This window comes from Sorex araneus, chromosome 8, assembly GCF_027595985.1.
Source record: "Sorex araneus isolate mSorAra2 chromosome 8, mSorAra2.pri, whole genome shotgun sequence".
Classification (NCBI taxonomy): Eukaryota; Metazoa; Chordata; class Mammalia; order Eulipotyphla; family Soricidae; genus Sorex; species Sorex araneus.
Window position 1 is genome coordinate 22,968,575 of NC_073309.1, and position 17,440 is coordinate 22,986,014.

General features: G+C 50.9%; 2 protein-coding genes across 2 annotated transcripts in view; both read right to left on the reverse strand.

The window, feature by feature from the left end:
- Window positions 1-241: 241 nt before the first annotated feature.
- ARL2BP (ADP ribosylation factor like GTPase 2 binding protein) lies at window positions 242-6,580 on the reverse strand. Its single transcript, XM_004600644.2, has 6 exons — window positions 6,297-6,580; window positions 5,440-5,501; window positions 4,614-4,720; window positions 2,569-2,654; window positions 2,143-2,239; window positions 242-1,535 (listed from the first exon to the last, which is right to left on the reverse strand). Exons 1-6 carry the CDS (start codon window positions 6,332-6,334, stop codon window positions 1,434-1,436), a joined length of 492 nt encoding a protein of 163 aa, XP_004600701.1. The 5' UTR covers window positions 6,335-6,580; the 3' UTR covers window positions 242-1,433.
- A 3,863-nt stretch (window positions 6,581-10,443) lies between these two features.
- RSPRY1 (ring finger and SPRY domain containing 1) overlaps window positions 10,444-17,440 on the reverse strand; it is a 53,173-nt gene continuing 46,176 nt past the window's right edge. Inside the window, exons 14-15 of the mRNA XM_004600645.2 lie at window positions 15,018-15,122; window positions 10,444-11,999 (exon numbers count right to left, since the gene is read on the reverse strand). Coding sequence (XP_004600702.1) covers window positions 11,903-11,999; window positions 15,018-15,122 — 202 coding nt within the window. The 3' untranslated portion in view covers window positions 10,444-11,902. The remainder of the gene's footprint in view (window positions 12,000-15,017; window positions 15,123-17,440) is intronic.

The following is a 17,440-nucleotide window of genomic DNA, read 5'->3' on the forward strand; positions in this document are numbered from 1 at the left end:
GGTGAGTGAGCTCCTTGCTTCCCTCTGACTCATTCTGCGCTCACGGGCCCCCTGAACGTGCCCATCTGTCTTTCCCCAGCCAGTGGGCCTTCCCCGGGGCGTCCAGCACGCCCGCCTGCAGTGGGCAGTCCTTCCAGAGCACCGGGGCGGGGAGGGGGCGCTACCCTGCTGGCCACAGCGACGTTCCGTCAAGGAAGAAAGGAGGTGATTCCCTGAGGGACGGTTCTGGAGAAACAGCTCGTTTTACGATGGTACAAAAGTATTTAATAAGAGACACACCAGTACAGAAGAACACAGCCTATAGGTCGTCCTTCAAAACGCCAACAAGCCAAGTAAAAAGTTCGTACAGATTATTTAAAAAAAGGAAACTGGGAAGGTCCATACTGGGGTTTGAATGACTGTTTCAACACACCCTGTCTCTGCGTGTGGCCCGTTCTCTCCCGGGACGGGGGCAGCAGAGGCGCCTCTCGCGGCCGCTGCCCTGGCCCGGGGGAACACCATCTTGGTAGGAAGCGTCCGCAGGATGAGGGGGCTGCAGGGCCCTTGACCAGCGGGAGGACGAAAGCGCTGATTTATACAGAGGGTCTGAAGCACAAACCTGCGCCAACGCACGGCGTGCTGCGGGACAAGGCGTGTGGCTGGCACCCAGGGCGTACGAAGGGCAGCGGAGAAGGCGTTTCCACGGCCTCCACGGCACTGACCCGAGAAAGCAGGCGACACAGAATACTCTGATCCTGAAGTGGGTGATCAGGAAAGACCCAGGAGAGACCTAATAGATAGCCTGAGTGTTCATCTCTAAAAACCTTTTTTTTTTTTTTAACAAAACTGCTTGAAAGAGTGAAACTGGGGGTGGGGGTGGGGGCGGCAGCAGACCAGCGACGGGAGACTGATACGGGGCTGCTGCAAGACTCGGGGCTGGTTTCACAGGGAGCTTCCACATCAAGGGTGTTTCTCTCCTTGGACCCCTCGAGCCAGGACTTGCTTGGTAAGAGGAGGGCGCTTCAGGAACCCCCAGACGGGCAGCTGACTCAGGGGTACCCCAGGTAAGGCTCCCTAATGATCAAACCCCACTGCGGCCGCAGGACTAAAACTCTGGGGGTGCTTCTAAGACTCCGAGTGCACAAAACAGATGCATGCGGGGACCAGTTATGGCGCTGCTGGGTTCTTCCTTCCCAGTGGGACACTCCGACACCAGGAAGGGACCCCCCGGGGGGGGGGGATGCTTGTGGACACAGAAGCCAGAGAGGCTCCAGCGTTGCTGAGCACGGAAGAGGGTTTCGGGAGGGCCAGGCGAGTCTGCTCTGCCCCAGCAATACTTAACGTTGCCGAAGACCCGCGGGGCAGCTGGGCGTTCTGACACGGCCCTAGTCAGTCACGAGGGAAGCGGCCCCCAGGTCACCGGGGGCTGCTGAGAACCAGCCTGCAGGTGAGACCTACGGCCGGAGGTCGTTCTGGGGAGCGGGGACAGTGGGTGACTTGCACAAGGATGTCACCACCAGACCACTGCTCAGGTCCAGTGCCCGGCCTTCTTTCTCCTGTGTGGATGAAAGGATTTCGTGAGGAAAAGGGGGGGATCGTGAGCCTTCCTACTAGCTCTGAACCCTGGCATCAGGAGGGGCGGGTCAGCGGGAGGGTGGGCTGCCACGGGGACACGTGGAACAGGGAGGAAGTCATTTTGCATTTTGGCTCAGCACACATGGGGCCCGGAGATGCTCAGGGGTTCCTCCTGGCTCTGCACTCAGGAATTACTCCTGCTGGTGCTCCGGGGACCAGACGGGATGCTGAGGGCTGAATCTGGGTTGGCTGCGTGCAAGGCAAATGCCCGCCCCTACCCGCTATACCTTGGCCCACGCTCTCCCCACCAAATTTTCTTCACTATAGGACATTTATCGTTCCTACTGAGAGAACGGTGCAGACTGAGAGCTGCTGTTTTAGCTACGGGCCTGGGCCAGTTTCACCCAAACAGGAGAATGAAACAGTTTGGTCAGGACCCAGGCTGGCCCGAGGACAAAGGCTCACTCTCCTGATGCCTGGCTCACTGCTACCGGCCAGCCTTCTTCGGGGAGAGGTCGGGGCACAGAGTGACAGTTCTGGGAACCTTCCTCAGTGGTGCAAGGTGAAGGACTGGCCGGAGGGACTTACGGCTCTGTAGTCCAGAAACATTTCTTTAAAAGCCAGGAAATCCGTAAATGTGAGCAGCATGTCGAATATGTCACCAGCCACTTCATCTTTATGGTGCCTGCAAAGAGCAAAGGTGGGCTGGGGAGTGACCACACACTCCTGCCCGCCGCCCTCCAAGGTGGGCTGCTGAGTGACCACTCGTTCCTGCCCGCTGCCCTCCAAGGTGGGCTGCTGTGAGTGACCGCACGCTCCTGCCCGCCGCCCTCCAAGGTGGGCTGCTGTGAGTGACTGCACTCCAAGGCTCTGAGGGCCTCCCAGCCAGTCCTGACCACCCGGAGTCTAAGCACCGGTGCTCATGCAGGGAGAATCTAGCGCATGGAGGAGAGAAGGGTGGAGGTCGGGGACGGGAAGGGAGCAGCCACTCTGGCCGGGCCGAGCCCCACTCACTGTAAGTTCGTCGTGAACGCTGCCATGTTGAACCCAGGGATCCGCTCCACCAGCTGCTCTTCAATATACTTTTCTACCAAAGAAATCTATGAGAGGGAAGGACCTTGGGTCAGACGGCACGTTAGGGAAACAAGGACTGCTTCTTCAGGAAGCCTGTGCTCCGGCTTCAGACAGCCTACGCCGTGTGCCAGGGGAAGACCCCAGACAGAAGCAGACCCGGGCTGGGCCTGCCCGCCTGCAGGCGAAAGGCGTCCACAGGCAGTTCAAGGGCAGCAAACGAGAGCTCAGAGGGGCGCAGAGACAGCCCCAGCTCCCACGACCCCAGGACAGGAAGTGGGGGCTTCTCTACCTGGGTAGACTCTGCGAAAAGAGCACCCAGAACAGTACCATTAGGCTAACAGACACCAGGGGCATCCCCAGGTTCCTTCATCCGAGTGGACCTTCTATGTCGCAAGTCACGGAGGCTGGGGCCAGAGTGCTAGGACAGAGGGTAGCGCGCTTGCTTTGCATGCAGCCAACCCAGGTTCGATCCCCAGCATGTAGATGGTCCCCCAAGCCCATCAGAAGTGATCTCTGAGCAGTCAGGAGTAAGCCTGAGCACTGCTGGGTGTAGCCCCCAAACCAAAAACACCAACAAAGATTAACGGAGGTGTAAACCTATCCTCAAGAAATGAGATCTTCCACGAAGTGCTCTGAGGGTCAGAAGTTGAGGTTCTGGGGGCCAAAGCAGTGGGTAGGGCGTTTGCCTTGCACTTAGCCCGACCTGGGTTCGATTCCCAGCATCCCATATGATCCCCTGAGCACAGCCAGAGGTAATTCCTGAGTGCAGAGCCAGGAGTGACCCCTGAGCATCGCCAGATGTAACCCAAAAAGCAAAAAAAAAAAAAAAAGGAAAAAGCTGAGGTTCCTGGTGGACTGGAATGATAGGATAGCGAGGAGGGTGCTGCCTTGCACGTGGCCACCCTGGGTCTGACCCCGGCACCCCATAGGTCCCCTGAACTCCCCCAGGTGTGATTCCTAAGAGCCAAGTTGGAGCATCACCTGGTGTGGCCCAAAACAAAATTTAAAAAAAATTGAGGTTCCAGAGTTCCAGTCTTGGTTTCTTTCAGCAGCAGGACAGTAATCTGCCAACACTGCCTTCCTCTGGGCGGGGAGCAGGGCTGAGGGGCCCGGCAGGGGCAGCTCCAGGCGCTCAGGAAGTTGGTGCCTCCCCACCAAGCTCATGATCTGGCCTCAGTTTTCACTTAACAGTCATGTCATGAGCATGTAATGGATTGTAAACCACACTTACTCAGCCCACGGCACTCTTTCAGAAATCTTTCAGTGCCCACCCCCGCCGAGTTTCTACCTTAAGCACGCAAAGAGAAAGCATCTCTCCCCACCTCCCCTGCATCATTTCAACAGCCCCTACTGGGTGTATCACCCACTGCAGTAAAGCAAAAAGTTCAAGATATATAGACACAACATCTGGGGAACCCAAGTACTATATAACCAAGAGCAGGGTTATGATAAAGTCAAATATCTTGTTGGGGGGGTGTCGAGAATCAAATAGAGTTGTCAAAAAAAAAAAAAATGCAAGGCCACTGTGTTAACCCCTGCACTGTCTTCCTGGCTTTAAGCCAAATGTCTTTAATGTCTTTTAAAAAGAGAAGCTGATATGAGGCCCAAGAGATAGTACAGTGGTTAAGGCCTTGCATGTGGTTGACCTGGGCTTGATCCCTGGCATCCCATATGGTCCCTTGAGCACTTCCTGTACTCAGGAGTAATTCCTGAGTGCAGAGTCAGAAGTATAGCCCCGAGCACTGTCAGGTGTGGCCCATAAACCAACACTCCTCCCCCCAAAAAAAAGTTGATGAAATGATTAGAAGACAGCCTCAAGAGCTGTGGAAAGAAAAGAAATGATAGGCAAGAAGGAAACACCTCAATTTAGAATTCCAGGTGCTGTATACTGGCAACAGATTTTAAAAGGGGACCAAATCCCAACATCTTCTGAAGCTAAATTTACATTGAAATAAAACCTAATTTCCAGTTCGAAATCCACTTACATATTCATTAAAAATAGGTGTATAGGTGAGTTTATTCTCTTCTGTGTCTTCAAACTCCTGGTAGTACTTATCCATGAAATTTCTCTGTAATAATTGGAACTCATCATCTAAACAATGGGAAAAATTGGTCATTTATTTTGTACTTCCAGATCCTGTTAGCACACTTCCCCCCCCTAATTCTCAGAAAATTAAGCCAATAATGAATTTTTCTCAAGTTTGCACCCTCCTCCCACCATTTGTCTTAAAATGTTGGTGCTGGTTACTGCAGGGCTTATGGATGTAAACCAGATTCAGTGATAAAGAATGCAGGGCCCAGGAAAGTCCAGAAAAGTGAGTCTGACACTTATGTCCTTCATGGACATAATCTGTTTTAACCTGATTTAAAAAAATTTTTTTTTCCTCTGCACTCAGGAATTACTCCTGGCTGTGCTCAGGGGACCATATGGGATGCTGGGAATCAAACCCGGGTCAGCTGCGTGCAAGGCAAACGCCCTACCCGCTGTGCTATCGCTCCAGCCCCTTCAGCTGTGTTTTAAGGCACGGGGAAGTTCATGCTCAAAGGTCCATGTTTTGGGAAGTAATGCCAAAAGCCCTGTAACTTTCAACTTCCATTCTGTTACCTGAACAAGTCCTCCCAAAGGCCTGGTAAGCTATGGCTAGTGGTTGTTTTACAAACCACAGTGAACCAGCATAATGCACTGTGATACAGCAACAACTGTATGTAGCTTGATGTTTTTTCTTAAAAACAGAGCTCCGAGTTCATTTCAGCATCCTTCAAAGCAAGAGTCTGAGAGTTAAACAAAGCCCAGGTCAAGTGGACGCTTACCCATGATAATGTCTTCTAAATACCCAACTACGGCATCAAATTCCGCATCAGAGGCTGAAGAGCTGGAAAACAGGCCAGTAATTCAATTGCCGTTTTAAGTAAGTTAAAACAACCCCTCCCCATCATCGAGGAGCCAGAGTGACCGTACAGTGTGCGGTAGGGCGTGTGCCTTGCACGCAGCCCACCTGGTTTCAGTCCCTGGCATCCCATATGCTCCCGGGGAGCTCAGCCAGGGGAAAGCCCTGAGCACAGCCGGGTGTGTGACCACCCCCTCTCCCCGCCCCCCCAAAAAAAAATGGGGAAAAAAAAAAAGAATCGACAAGGGACACTGTCAAGCATGCACAAAAGCCAAAAAGGCGCGCGAAGCCCAACTCCCGACAACTCAGAAGGCGGATTCTCAGCTGGCCCAGCACAAGACGACGCAGGACGCGCGGGTGGCATCCACGTGGGAGAAGGCACTGCCTGGGTCAGCCGCTTTCAGGGAGAATCCGGGGCAGGTGGCACGCCACGAGCGCACCTGGGCCCGGGAGGGCGGCGGCGAGGACGCGCGGGGACCAACTCCGCATCCCCGCAACTACCTGTGCGCCCAGGGCGCGCGCTTCCCGCGCGGGGGCCAACGACGGGGCGCGGGGTTGGGGGCGCATTTCGATCTGAGTCCCGCCGACGGGAGTGCGGGAGGGGGGAGGGGGTGGTCAGTTGGGGACTCGTGGCCAGGGCCGGGGCAGCTCAGGCCGGGCCTCTCCAACGGCCGAGGCTCAGAGGCGGGAAGGGATGGCGGTGAGGGCGCAGACCCCATCCTGGGAAACGGGGGCGAGGCCTTGGCGGGAACCCCCCTCCCCGAGCCCCCCCGCACTCACTAGGACAGGGCCAAGCTCTCCTCTTCGAGAGCGTCCATCGCCGCCGCGCCCCCGCCCCCCGGGCCGCGTCCACCCCGAGCCGGGGGGGCCGGTCGCCTGCTGCCCAGCCCCGGCTCAGCTCGGCCGAGCCCCACCGAGGCCACGGGCGGCTGCAGGCTGCGCCGGCTGAGCGCCTGCTCGCGAGGCCCGGCCTCAGGCCCCCGCGCTGCGGCCCCGCGCCCCCGGCCGGGCCCCCCTCGGCCGCCGCCGCAGCACGCCCCGAGCCGCCCGCGTCCGTTACGGACCGCGCCGCGCCCCGCCTCCCGTCGCCTAGGCGACCGCGGCCGCTTCCGCCGCCCTGCGGCGGGCGGCAGCCAATCACAGGCCCACGTCTCCAAGCCGGGGGCGGGGCGAAGGCTGGGAGCGGAAATGAGCAAAAGGATGGAACGTTCACCGCGAAAGGGAGGTAGTGCGGGCATCCGCGAGCCGGACCTCCGGGGGCGAGCAGACGGGGCCAAGGACCACGGGGCCACTGCAGCGCGCACAGCTGTTTCATGCAAAATATCGAAGCCCAGAGTGTTTTTCAGTTGCAAGTTGGGATGAACTGCCAAGACGAGTCGTTTCTTAAGGCGGGCTTTAAGAGCACGAGCCTTACCTGGCCCACGTCGCGGGGCTGGCTGGGTTTCTGGGGCAGGGAATGCAGACGTCGGGTTTGCAAGGCTGCTCCTCCCTCTCGTGGAAGGAACGCCTCAGTGCAATGGAATATTCACATCTCTGCATGCTAAATGATCGGACAGGAATTGGTTTTCATGGGTTCGCCCGGCCTGGTGAAAGTTGACAGCACCACTTTGAAGAACGCAGTAAGAAAAAAGTTGCATCTGAAATGGTCACATTTTTATGGAACCAAGTGCTGTTTAAATCAAGCAGTGGTTACAAAGCCCAGTGCAAACTAGAAAATATCCTAATGACCTATTTCCTCTACAAACCACACTTCTTTTGAACTAAATGTGTCCACTCTCTTGATAAAAATATATGGGATCCAAAAAAAAAAAAAAAAAGAAAAAACAAAAGAACAAGAAAAATATATGGGATCCAGGAGGAGGACCTTCTGGTCTTTGCTGCTGCTAAGAAGCACTAAAAAATTTCGTGACTTAACACAAGTATACAATTTAATTAAAAAATTTATTACACATATGTAAAAATTGCTTTTTGGGTCACACCTGGCAATGCTCAGGGATTACTTCTGGCTCTGCTCTGAAATTACTACTGATGGTGCTGGGGAACCATATGGGATGCTGAGGATTGAACCTTGGGTCAGCTTCATGCAAGGTAAACAACCTACCCACTGTATTATCACTCTGGTCCCAATATAATTAAAGTTTTATTAAATATTTAAAAAAGTATTTTCTGACTTTGAAACATGGAAATAATTTTTTGCTCCCCAAAAACTGGTTTCTACAATGGTATCTTTGCTCCCCTGGCATTCTGCAAACAGCACCATACTTTTTATCAGTATCATTCGTAGAGGGCCCTGTATATGCACGTGTGTGTGTTGCTAAGGATAAACTCAGGGTCTCACACAATCAAAGCATATGAGGGGGGCACACACAAATCTCTAAAAATAAAATTTTCCGGGGCTGGAGCGATAGCACAACCAGTAGGCCATTTACCTTGCATGCGGCCAACCTGGGTTCATATTCCCAGCATCCCATTATGTCCCCCAGCACCACCAGGAGAATTCCTGAATGCAGAGCTAGGAGCAACCCCTATGCATCGCTGGTTATGACCCAAAAAGCAAAAATAAATAAAATTTTCCAGCTGAAATTGTTGGGTGCATTTCCTCATTTGTTCACTAGAGAAAACACCAACGAAACATTTTTTTGGGGGGGTCACACCCGGCAATGCACAGGGGTCACTCCTGGCTCTGCACTCAGGAATTACTCTTGGCAGTACTCGGGGGACCACATAGGATGCTGGGATTTGAACCTGGGTCAGCGCGTGCAAGGCAAACGCCCTACCCGCTGTGCCATTGCTCCAGCCCCCAAAACTTATTTTTATTTTGTTATTTCCTGTTACAATATGTCAGCAGTAAAAGACTACCTCCCAGCTTCACCTAAAATGCTTATGTATGGCCTGGGATGTGGCTCAGTGGTAGAGCACAAGCTTTGTCTGCATGAATCCTGTGTATGTAAGTTTGTGGGTTCAAATCCCAGGCATTGCAAATAAATAAAATCACCTATGTTAAAACAAATGAGACCAGGGAGACAGTATAGAGGGCAGGGCATTTGCCTTACATGCAGCTGACCGGGGTTTACAAATGGTCCCCAGAAAACCACCATGAGTAATTCCTACTGTGCAGAGCTAGGGAAAACCCCTAAGCACCACTGGGTGTGGCCCAAAAACAAAACAAAAAGCACTGTAGCACTGTCCCTGTTGTTCATTGATTTGCTTGAGTGGGCACCCGTAACATCTCCATTGTGAGACTTGTTACTGTTTTTTGGCATATCGAATATGCCACGGGTAGCTTGCCAGGCTCTGCCGTGTGGGCAAGATACTCTCGGTAGCTTGCTGGGCTCTGAGAGGGACGTAGGAATCAAACCCGGGTCAGCTGAGTGCAAGGCAAACGCCCTACCCACTGTGGAAAATTTCCAGGGGGTTGCTGATTTTTTTTTTTCAGTAGGCCAAATAAGTTGGGAACCTACCAGTCTATTAAGAAGTGGAAAAGACCAACTTAACTAAGTTCAAGGATAAATTTCTAAGCCAATAGCCTCCTATGTTCTTTTTGAACCTATTACCCATTCATTTCCTTTATTCCATCTCCCTGAATTCATCGGTCACCTTTGCTTTGCGGAGTAATGGTCTTTCCTATTGGTAATCTCATTTTTAGCAGTGCTCTCTCCTGCCTCCCAAGTCCTTTGCACCATTCAGACACAAGTCACAGCCATCTTTTAAAATTATCAAGGACTTTCATGTTGGAGAAGTAGTACAGCAGGTAGGGTGTTTGCCTTGCACACAGCCAACCTGGGTTTGATTCCCAGCATCCCATATGGTCCTCTGAGCACCGCCAGGGGTGATTCCTGAGTGCAGAGCCAGGAGTGACCCCTGTGCATTGCCAGGTGTGACCCAAAAAGCAAAAAAAGAAAAAGAAAAAAGGACTTTCATGTTTAAAAGGCTTGTTTTCTATTGCACTTAGAGCAGAATACAGGATCTTTAAGATGGCCTTCGGGAATCATTCCCTGGCCTCTGCCAACGCTGGAGCACACCATTCATTTCTGTTATTTCTGGAGGGTTTTGGGTCACACCTGGTTGATGCTCAAAGGTGATTCCTGGCATTGCTTGGGGGACCATGTGATGCCTCAAATCAAATCAAATCAAATCAAGGTAAGCAGTGCGAGACGCAAACGATCTGCCTTTTTTTCTTCTTCCCAACCCCCCCCCCGTCACACCTGATGATGCTCAGGGGTTATTTCTGGCTCTGCACTCAGAACTCTTGGTGGTGCTCGGGGATTGAACCTGGGTTGGCTGCGTGCAAAGCAATTGCCCTACCCAATGTACTATAGTTCTAGCTCTGCTTCCTTTTCTTGAAGCTACAGGAGTTTCAACATCGCGTCCTGAAACCCACTGCGCTCTTTTCCACATTAATGTCGTTGCTTACGTTGCTGTGTTCATTTAGTTATACAGATGTAGAAGCATATCCTCATGAGGCCTGGTCATACGCTTCTCTCTCTCTTTTAATTAGGGCCCACCGCTGGCGATGCTGGGTTCCCAGTGCTGGGGGCTCTAACTCAGGCTACATTTGTGCTCTACCACTTGAGTTATCTCCCTGGACCCTTTCCTTTAAGTTTGCACTATATTTATTTCCTTTAATAAGGTTTCTCTGGTCCCCATTTAGATTATCTGTCATGGCACCCTATTCTTTTCTCTCACCACTGAAATTGTACGACAAAGACAAATTATCTACTCCCCCATACCAGACATAAAGCTCTAAGAAAAGGAATTCCATATACTACCATAGGCAGCTTGTCCAGAACATATTAGGTGCTCAGTGAAGACTCACTATACTGAGAACCTTGCTGTTTCTTTCTAATACTTGATTCTCTCCTACCCTGGACAACAGTAAATTAGAATATAATGTCAGAAGGCACCAATAAAAGTTATAAAATCTTACTCAAAAAGGCAAGAAATGTTTTATTCTTCAATGCAAATTACTGTATTCACCACAAGCTAGAGAACATATATATGCATACATGTATACATACATATACATATATATGTATATATATTATGTTTTTCTTTTTCTTTTTGAAATTATGGAAGACTGAAGACATGGAAAAACATCCAGCACCCCAACAAGTACGGTCAGGAAGAAAATCTGTTTGTCATAGAATGGTTTAATGAACTCCAAACAAGAAAGGGTGGGGAAATAAGAAAAAGTGTGCGTTGAGCTTAAGACACTGTAAAACTCAGAAGACATATTTACTATTCAAGTATAAACTCAGTAAGGACTTGGCATCAATTGAAAGGCAGCTGCTGAGGTACACCATTATAAAATAACTTCTATGAATTTACAATTCTACCTTCCAATTTTCTGGGAGAAAAAACAAACAAACTCTTGAAGGTCTTCACCAGAGCCCCCGAGAGGGCGAACACTTTCGATGAAGACACAGCCAACGATCCATGACTGAACTTACTATTCAAAAACATGTATTTATTCGAAACAACAGAAATATGTGCTCTCAGACAGTCCTCTAAGAGTTTTTTGGAGACTATTAATTCAAGAGTTTTAAAGTAGATTACTTCCAAAAACAATACTGATTAAAAAAAAAATTAACAAAAAACAAAAACCTGATTTGATGGTACCTTAAAAATACCCTAAATACCAATTTTTCTTCAGTCTAATATTGCAATTAAGAACTCCACCTGCATTGTTAAAACATTTCTTCCTCACAAAATGTGGGTACTGACATTGGATAGAAACACCATGAATGTGAAAATACCACCAATTTTCTGCAGTTTAAAAAAAACTAGAATGTTCTTTGGAATCACTGAAATATAAAACATTTGGGTTTTCTTCTACAGTCTGTGCGCCTTCTCAGATCCTCCGCGTTGCTCGTTGTATTGACCTGTGTGATTCTAGGTTCAGGTTCAAGGCTCGAAGTGCAATATCCATGCTGACACAGGTGTCTTCTCTGACCAACAGGAAGTATGTTTAACCCAGAAATGCTGTCATTATTTCTCCATAATGACTTTGCCCAAAATAAAAACTTCAGAATATGACACAAAACGTCCCGTGTTAAACAATCAAGTGAACCCAACGTGGAGAAATTCTGGCACGGTTCCAGCACTCAGGAGGGCAGGCTCCTACTGTTTCCTCATGGAAGTACCACCGGCCTTTGTTAGCAGTCAGCTTTCCTGGGCCTTAAAAGGAATTTCTCAGGGCTGGCAAGTTGGGTTAGATTCTAAAAGAATTTTGTCTTTGACAAACTACCGCTTTTAGCATAAAATCTGGGCATGGCTATACGTTTCAATGTGCGTACAACTGATTAGAGAATTTTTTGTTTTTGTTTTTCTTTTCAGCATTGGCTGGAACTGAGCAGAAATAAGTCCAGGATGCTGCTCCCCGTGTGTCATGAGATATGGGAAATCTGTCTGACTCTCGTCACTATTTCTTTACGGCACAATGGGCAGGTCTCCAGCTGCAAGGCACAATCCATGCACAGGTCGCTGCAGAGAAAGACAGAAGTGACAGTTAGATGGACAGCACTACAGGTCACTGCTGGCCTGCTGTTTCCATCTCAGACCATGGAGGGTCACGCGTACACATGGCTAAAAATCAAGGTAATACAGGGAGGAAAATGTCTCTGTGCTTTTTTGATCCTGTATCCTACTTTTATCTTGGTTCGTGTGTGTTGGGGACACACCTGGCAGTGCCCCAGGGTTTACTCCTAGCCCTGGACTCAGGGGATGCTATGAAGTGCTGAGGACAAGGCCCGGGTGGGCTGTGTAAGCACCCTCCCTGCCGTGCTCTCGGGCCCCTGGGTCCTACACTCTTCCAAGGATAAGCTACAAGTTCATGTGTTTTCTTCTAGAAAATGTATGTGTACACGGTGTATACCTACTGATGCACAGGCAAACATACAATGCTACTTTTTTCAGATAACCGGAACATTTATCCCAATATAATTTGTCTACAACAGAGTTGATACAATGCGCTAAATAGTAATTTGTAATTATTTCTATTTATGGGCTTAAATTTTGTTCATTTTATGCCATCTTCTTCAGATACTGAAACAAAACTACAAATATGTTTTATAATGTAATAGATAGCATTTGTCCTTCATATAACTTTCAGAATTTTCTTGCTCTAGTATTGCATGTAGTTTCTCTCTTTTTTTATTTTGGCTTTTTGGGTCACACCCGATGATGCTCAGGGCTTACTCCTGGCTCTGTATTCAGGAATTACTCCTGGCGGTGCTCAGGGGACACTATGGGATACCAGGGATGGAACCCGGACTGGCTGCGTGCAAGGCAAATGCCTTGCCCACTATGCTATCGCTCCAGCCCACGCCCCCCCAGTAGTTTCATTTAATCTTCACTGTTGTCATATCCTTCCCCACTTCCTTTCATGAATGGTATCAGTGCTGTGATGACCAGAGGGGACACACTTGTGTGGCTGTGGTGTATGTACAATGTTAGCTGTGGCGCTCACACACTTGGCCACGGACTTGGAAATTGTACTCCTTTAAGCAGTGCTCCCTGGGGCAAGCTTTTTATTTTTTTTTGTTTTTTGAGTTGTCCCTGGCAGTGCTCAGGCTCACTCCTGGCTCTGTGCTCAGGAATCACTCCCGGGGAGCCTATAGGGTGCTGAGGGTCGAACCTGGGTCAGCTGTGTGCAAGGCAAGTGCCTTGGCTGTTGTATGATCTCTCGGGCCCCATGTGTTGAACATTTTTGCTGAGGCACACGTGTCACAGATGTGGTATTCACACACGTGCTTGTAAGAGATCATACTTCTTGGCTATAGGACTGAACATGCTTTTTGTTGTTGTTGTTTTGGGACCATCCCTGGTGGTGCTCAGGGTGTACTCTTGGCTCCATGCTTGGAGATAACTTCTGATGGGCTCAGGGGACCAAATAGGGTGCCACGGACTGAACCCAGGTTGGCTATGTGTAAGGCAAATGTCCTACCCACTGTGATGCTGTCAGGTTTTGTGGTGCTCAAACACACCTGTGGTGTAGCCAGAAATCACTTTGCAGTGCTAAGACCTGCAGACAGCATATCTGCCAGGATCTTGGATCCACACACGGGGGCCACCTGAGATTTGAACTCATGTCCACATGTGCCGCAAGACAGATTTGGTAGAGTTTTCTGGGCCAAGTGAAGAACAAACTCAAGGAAAGCCATATAAGGTCACTTACAGGAGGAAGAGTCAAGACCTCCAAACGTTGGGGGCTGGAGCTACAGTAGCGCAGGGAGGGTGCTCATCTTGCATGGACCATTCCCTAGAGTCCCCTGAGCCCTGCCAGGAGTGCTCCCTAAGTGCCCAAAACCCAACCAACCACCCCCTTTATCCCACCTTAAAAACTATGCACCTGTTTGTGAGGCTCTGCTAACTAAACCCTCCAGAGTGCTCAAACTGAGACGCTCTGGAGTGGTACCAAGGGCTGGAGTCTTACGCCTGCTGTTCAGAAGACTGGCAGCACTCGGGGGAAAGGAGACAGGTGGGATATACCACCCCAAACAGCAGGTTGGGTCAGAGCACCCTCAGAGGACACGGGTGGGGGCTGGCTGGGCGGCACAGCAGGGAGCGGCCTGACCCCTGCCCGACAGTCAGCACACAGAGCCTTGCCCCTTCCGAAGGCAGCTGGGAGGGCTTCCTGGAGACCTTCTGACTTGCTGGGCACACTGGCGGTGACACATAGAGTTCTATGTTCCATAGAATTCAAGTCACTTTCTGGGTTTTTCCTGTAGAACAGTTGGCTAAACAAAAGGGAGGTTCTGCTTTCAAAAATAGTTAGAAGGTGGGGCCGGAGCAATAGTATAGTGGGGTAGGCATTTATTTGCCTTGCACACGGCTAACCTGGGTTTGACCCCCAGCATCCTGTATGGTCCCCTGAGCACTGCCAGGGGTAATTCCTGAGTGCAGAGTGATTCCCGAGCAACGCCGGGTGTGACCCAAAAAGAAAAAAAAAAGTGAAGCATACACAACTTAGTTTTAGAGGCGCCTTTAAAACGAAATGGAATCACCCAGCACAATCCTATGTAGCATTTAAGTCTTGTGTGTGTGTTGTGAAGTGAAAAGCAGATGAAAAACATAACCGTGAGTAAACAAAACAAAACACAAACAGATGAAGCAGCTTGATCCAGGTTTCTGGAAGACGGCCATACACTGCTCAGCAAACACTTTCCCCGCCCCCACCGGTGGGCCACACCTGGCAGTGCTCCCGACTTCCTCCTGGTTCCGTGCTCAGGGATGACTCCTGGTGGGGCGGAGGTGACGCTATGGGGTGCCGGGGATGAAACGTGAGCTTCCTGCGCGCAAGGCAGACACCTACCTGCTGGACCGTCTCTCCGCCACCCCCCGCGCCCACAGACTGCCCTCTCGTCCCATCCATGCTGGACATCATGAGCCGGGACGGACAGCCCCGGGCTAGCAGCAACACCCCGGACACCCCGGAACAGCCGTGTGACGAGCCAACACCGACGGCATGAGCCGGGGCGGAGGGCAGGTCCTGAGCCCTACCTGTGCCCACACGGCCGCAGCTGTGTGTCCGCCGCCTCGTCACAGCACAGCGAGCAGCAGTTCTCCCGGATGCTCACCTGCTTCAGCAGCGCGAGACGTCTGTGCCTGCGGGGAAAGCACGGTTTGAAGTCTGTCCTGCCAACAGGCGACGGGGGCCTGCTGGCAGGGAGACAGGTCTCAGACGCTCTGTGCAGGTACAGACCACACCGGCGCCCAGAGATCCGTTTATCTACTATTACTAGTCAGGCAAGCAAGGTGGCTTTGTTTGCTTGTTTCATTTTGTGCTGGGGCCAAGTCAGAGCCTTACAGAAAACCTCTGTGCTGAGGACTCCAGGCCCCCCGGCGGACACCACAGCTAGAGGAGATGGAGCGACACAGTCTGACCCAAGGTCCGGTCACCTCTCCCCTCATCACCACAACCGAGAAAGCGCAGCCTGATGCTGGGCTCTGCCACTCTGTCCAACACATGCTTCTCAACTGCACGAACCCACTGGTTCCTTTCAGAACTACACAGCAGCTTCCCTGAAAACGCTACGAGGCAGACGGCAAGGCCCCTGATGGCCCCCCGGGATAAACCAGACTCCCTACCCCGAGCCTCAAAGCTCGCTCTGCAGACTGTGCTCAGACACACCTCACGATGTAAGTTGCTTCTGCCAGAAAACCCCAATTTTCTGTTCATTTGTTACTGGAATGTGTGTGTGTGTGGGGGGGGGGAACGGGTTGAGAATGAGAATTTAATTTCCTTGAAGCCTTACTATGTATGTGCCAGCCACTGTTTTAAACCCTGGAGGCTCATAAGTGGAGAGAAGAGTACAGGCACACCCCTCCTTTCTGGAAAATGCCACACTATTGGGGGAGGGCCAACCAATGAAATACACAGAGCAGTAAGTTCTGAGGCACAGCCACTGTGGTATGAGGGGAAGGCAAGGGGAGCTGTAAGGGAGAGAGGAGGTGTCCAGTGTGACCAGGGAAGAGCTCACCTAAGATGACGTTTATGACACGGGGCTGGGAAGAAAGTACACTGGGATGGGCACTTGTCTCGCACACAGCCAACCTGGGCTGGATCCCAGCATCCCGGAGGGTCTCCCTGCACCGCCAGGAGTGACCTCTGAATCCAGAGTGGGGAGGAAGCCCTGAGCACCCAGGTCTGGCCCCCAAAGAAAGAAAGATACGAAGGGAAGGAAGGAGTAAGCCTTGTTATTTGGAGAGAATACCTGTAATATTCCAAATCCAGGAATAAATATACATCTGGTCTCTGTGCATATTCCTGGCCAGCGGTCATAAAAATTCTTGATCTTTTCTAAGGTCAATAATGGTGCTTTGTTTATTTTAGAACTTTTTATTACTGATTTTTGGAATACTCAGAACGAAGGATATGCTGGTTGCCAAGAGGGCCAATTCAGTGGTTTCAAAGGTTGAAACGTTCAGCCCCTCTTCTTTTCTATTTTGGTTTTGCTCGGGACCTTATTCTCTACTCAGGAATTACTGCTGGTGAGCTCAGGGCACCCTCTGTGGCATCAGGGAGTGAACCCAGGTCGGTCACGTGGAAGTTCCCTACGTGCTGCACTATCTCTCCGGCCCTGAGAAGGGAGGCCTAGAGCCTGCGTTCACCAGCTGGCGGTTTACTCCATCATTCCAAAATGGTGCAGCCGGCACAGAAACCCACAAGGATGGCCTCCAGGGCTTCAGGACCGGCGAGCACCCGGAGACAGCGGGAGAGTGGCCCTGACTGAAGGCCTGGCCCTCCCGTCTAGCTTGCCCTAGGTATCTCCTCTTTACCCCCTTCACAAACGTGAGAATCAATACACAGACATCCTACTTAGATGAGCGTGTGAGAACACACACACTCAGCAAGGGACAGGACCAAGTGTGTCTTACATCTTCCCCAGCAAATGATGCTGCTTCCTTACCCCAGTGGAACAAGATATTTTCTTTCTTGAGCGGCAATAGCTCAGCCAATGAGAGAATGCCACACACCTATGAGTGAGAAATCACACAACCCACTTTTTTTTCTAATAAACTAACTCCATCAACATTCTATAATTGGTATAAGCTGGTGTAGGCCTTTGTTTTAGGAGGAAAGGTTCCCTATTTTGCCAAGGGACTACACATTCCAAATTTGACTTTTTTGTTGTTCCTGTTTGGGGGCCACACCTGGCGGTGCTCAGGGATCAGTCCTGGCAGGCTGAGGGGATGATATGGGGTGTTGGGGACCAAACCTGGGCCTGCTTCGTGCAAGGCAAGTGCTCTCCCTGTTGTACTGTTGCTGTGGCCCCCAAATTGGCCTTTCTGTTGTTGTTTCCTACAAGCCATCTTGTGGGTGAAATAACTAACTGCATTGTGTCTGAGGTGGATGGAACAGCATGGTTATCTAGTAAGCAAACTGCGCGCCTGAGGTCTGCAAGCTCTGGCAAACGGACAGG